General features: G+C 41.6%; 1 protein-coding gene across 1 annotated transcript in view; it reads left to right on the top strand.

The window, feature by feature from the left end:
* Positions 1-4,493, top strand: part of Sbspon (somatomedin B and thrombospondin type 1 domain containing) — a 33,714-nt gene that overhangs the window by 23,821 nt on the left and 5,400 nt on the right. The window contains exon 3 of the mRNA XM_008848884.3: positions 3,802-3,892. Coding sequence (XP_008847106.1) covers positions 3,802-3,892 — 91 coding nt within the window. The remainder of the gene's footprint in view (positions 1-3,801; positions 3,893-4,493) is intronic.

Below are 4,493 nucleotides of genomic sequence, written 5' to 3'. Positions count from 1 at the left end.
ACACACACACACACACAGACACACACACACAGACACACACACACACACAGCATAAACAGGCCTTGAACTTACTGTGTAACTGAGGATGACCTTGAACTTCTGATCTTCCTGCCTCTATCTCCTAAGTGCTGGGATTACATATATGTACCATCATGCCTGGTTTTATACAGTGCTAGGGATAGAACTCAAGGCTTCATATATGCTAAGAAACTGCTCTACCAACTGAGCTATAGTCCTAGACCCTTGGACAGTGCCTTAAAGACTAGAAGGTGAAAGTACAGGGTAGTGACAAGTGCTTATAGTCCCAAAGCTGGAGAGATGGAGGCAGGAGGATTTCTGGGGATCACTGGCCAGCCAGTGTAGCCTACTCAGCAAATGACAGGTCAGTGGGAGATCATGTCTCATAAAATAATGTGGACAGCTTCTGAGGGATTACACCCAAAGTTGTTCTCTGTTATCTACATGCACAAGCATGTATGCTTGCACATCACACACACACACACACACACACACACACACACACACACACACACACACACACACACACACACACACACACACACACACACACACACATCAGAGTTTCTTCTAGATTGGGAGTCTGCTGAGTCAGGTACTAGTATTTTCTCTTTATGGAATCTCCATGGGCCTTAGTTTCCTGAGGAATAAAATTGCTATAGCACCTCCTTACAAAGTTTCTGTAATGAGTGGGAACATATGGTATGAAATTACTCTGTACATGAGCAGGCCATGGCACCACAGGGGGCCCTCATGCTGAGGTTATACTAGCAATTCACTGTGGCTCTTCTGCTTCTCCTCTTCCAGGGCCTGATAGGACTCAGACAGGCTAGGATTAGCCCCTTTCTTTCTGAAATCTGACTTCACATTGAGGATAGTGATTTGTTACAGACAGGGAAAATGAAGCAGTATTTAAATACATCACAGGAAATATAACACACAGAATAACAAACTGCAATCTGTGACTCTCAGAAGTATACCATGGAAGACACTGCCCAGCTCTGCCATAGCAGACATGAGCCTTGAACATGCTTCTTAACTCTCTGTGCCAGTTTTCTCATCTGTGAAATGAAGAAACAATGAGGTCTGGTTTTGCTTTGGAAACTATAGTTATATGCTTATTTTCCATTTCTAAAACTCATTTCTTGTTTGCTGAGCTATACACTAAAGTATCTTGCCTTTGAACTATTGTAATGATACGTATGGCACAAATTAGGGGACCACATACTGTTTCAACGTAAGGAAATATAACCTACACTAATCTTGTAGTCTAACTTGCATGGTACTAGAGGGATGTAGTAACAAACTTATTCTTTACCTAGTGAATAAAAATACTTTTCAAAAGAACAAAAATGAAAACATATGAAAAAAACATGAAGTTTTGTTTCTGATCATTGGCTCAGAAAGATCTGGATATATGCATTTAATTGCTTTTAATTCTGTGAATTTCAGAAATGCATACATATTGGGCACATTTAGCGTGTGTAACAAGTTGTCCGTGGAAAACAATCAAACATATCAGGGCAGCAAGAAGGAAGCCTAGAAGTGGGATCTCTAGGCTTTATTGTAGGTGCGGAGCATTTGCACATGGAGGAGATGAAGTGCTAACCTAGGAAACAACAGCTATACCTACAACTCCTGGGAGCAAGTGTTAGGCCACGCTTCTCTCGTGTTGCTTAACTGGACATGGTGGCCGGAGGAGTCAGGTAAGCACCTGGGGTTTGATCTTTGTCTAATCCCCCAAAGAAATCAACTGAGCCAAGGGAAAGATGGAAATACGGGCTCACGTCTCTAATAAAAATGAAGAAAAAAGAAAGGAAGGAGGAAGGAAGAAAAAGAAAGGAAGGAAAAGAAAGAAAAAAGAAAGAAAGAAGAAAGAAAGAAAGAAAGAAAGAAAAGAAAAAAGAAAGAAAGAAAAATCTGAAAAAGAATTAAGGCCTGCCATCTTGTGGCAGTAAGGAGCCAGGAAAATCAACATGTAAGCATGAAGCTTTTTTTTCTCTCTCATGTTAATGATGGTTTTGGCATCTCAAAACCTAACATCAGCTCACATCTACCCTTCTCTGGATTGGCCAATTTCTGAGCCAAAAGGCTGGAAGGGCTACTGAGTCATTCATGGGCCCAGTGCGATCAGCCTCCCTCTTCTGTAGAGCCTACATCTGCAGATTCACCACAGCAGGATTAGAAATATTTAGGGAAAAAATTGTACTGAACTTGTATTGGGGGGGGGTATTGATTGTGTGTGTATGAACGTGCATTTGCACATGTTTTGGGCAACATTTACTTGCATTTCATGACAGTATGCATGGTCAAAGTGCACATGTATGTTTAGAACCACAGCTGTGGTAAAGTCATGTGATGCATTGTGGGAGAGCACTGCCAGAAATACCCTACACTCACTGTACGTTTGATTTTGAATTGCTTTTTGGTCATTGCACATTCATAAACATTTTACCCTTGCCAAATTTTTACAATCTCCAAATTCAGTTATAGGATTCCACATGGGATCATGACCCACAGTTTGGGAAGCTGAGCCCTAAACAATAGAGAGTAACAACTATTTAAATTGGTATTATAAGTAATCTAGACATGATTTAAAGTATTGGGGGAAAGCTGGGCCTGTAGCCCAATGATAGAGTGTGTATTTAACACATGTGAGGCTTACAAGTGATCCAAGAACTTCTAAAAAAAAGTATAAAGGAGGAGGCACATAGGTTAAATGCAAATACTATGCCATTTTGTTTAAGGGGCTTAAAACATTGAAGGATTCTGATATAGTATGGGGGTCCTGGAGCCAAGACCACAGATACTAAAGTAGCGCTGTATAACACAGACCACAGGAAGCGGACCTGAGTGTCATGGCGGCGATCACACATCTTTATTTGTTCGCTTGCCTATGTATTTATTGTACAATGCACTATTTACTGAGTGTGTGCATTAGGGGTATAGTGATGAACAAGGCAAACTCTACCTGCTTGAGTTGACAGCAGAGTGGAATCAAGGGGTTGCCTTCAGATACTGTGTGTATCTGTGTATATATCACTAAACTTAGCAATGAAACAGGTAAGATACACAGACAAGGTAGAGGAGATGAGAGGCAGGACGGAGGATCCTGGCTCCTTTTCTTTGGAAAGAAGGAAGAAGGGCCACTTGAACCTTTCTTTCTCCAGGGTTGTATTGAACTGGCTGTGCTGGCTGGCACTGGGTAGTATTACCAGGCTGTGCAGTGGGCAAAGCCCCCAGGCTGTGGTTCCCAGGAGGCTTGGGAACACCCACGTTCCCTTTGCTTCCGTTTATCCTTTCTCGTTTCCTCTCTCTGCTTGTTTCCTGTCCTGTCCCTTTTCTCTCTTTGGTCTTCTTTCTCTCTCCTGTCTATTTTTGTACTTTATTTTTTACTACCTTTCAATTTCCCTCCCTCCCTTCCTCCCTCCCTCCCTTTCCCTTTCCTCTCAATTTCTTTCTCATTGTATAATCTCCATACCTCTTTTGTCCCTTGCCCCTTCTCCATTTTCTTCTGATGACTTCTTTTCTGCCCCTCTCATTTCTTTACTCTTTCACAACTGCAGGCAATGTGCTCACAGAGGTCCGTGACTTCCTCTATACCTATCTGCATGAATACAAATCTTTGCTCTTGGTTCAGTGGACCCTGTACCAGCCTCACTTGGTGCCTTGTGTGCCAAGATCTTTGCATTTAGAAATAGATACCTTAGATAGGCATGGAACCCAGTTTGGGAAAGCGAGTACTGAGGTTGCATAAATTCAATGTAATTCTCCCTTTTCTAGTCCCGGCCTTTATAACTACCTCTGCATTCAACAAGGAGAGAACAAGAGAGGCTACATCTCCACAGTGGTCTACGCACACTGAGGATGCTGGGTAATTTGGGGTTGTTTTAAAATTGCTCTTATGTTTTTCCAGTCTTTCAAAAAGAGTGAACTTGGTTTGACTTAGTTTTCTTCTGTTTCATGTTCATTAACTTTGGGTAAAACATGACTTTAGCACAGAGTTGGGAAGTATTGGTCTTTTCCCTGGTTTTGTGAGGCTGTAATTATGTCTTCAAAGGCTGAACTTCTCCAAGAAGAAATAAACTTTATAAAATGAGATGATGTGAGTTGATTAATCAACCAGGTGAAGGCTCAGCTGACAGTTTTTATGGAACCACAGTTCTAGCTATGCTTTTTGAGTTTGATTCAGAGGACGTCACACTGATACCTCATGGCACAGGCTGGGAAACACTCTCATGCTCAATAAAGGTTCCTCCTTCTGCCATCAGGTCCAGGAGACTCCATAGATGCATGTTCAGATCTCTTTGCTGCTACTCACTAGCCATGAGCTGTACCTTGGATTTTTAAAAGTAGTTTATTATTTTTCATTGAATTGAATTTTTGTGATTTTCATACAATATATTCTGATGGTATTTAGATACCCTCCCCTATCTGCATTTCCTCATACTGTCCCCTGCCCAATTTAATGTGTA

This window comes from Nannospalax galili, unplaced genomic scaffold, assembly GCF_000622305.1.
Source record: "Nannospalax galili isolate Female #2095 unplaced genomic scaffold, S.galili_v1.0 scaffold102, whole genome shotgun sequence".
Lineage (NCBI taxonomy): Eukaryota > Metazoa > Chordata > Mammalia > Rodentia > Spalacidae > Nannospalax > Nannospalax galili.
Note: the sequence above shows the minus strand (reverse complement) of the source record. Positions and strands in the feature narration are given on the sequence as shown.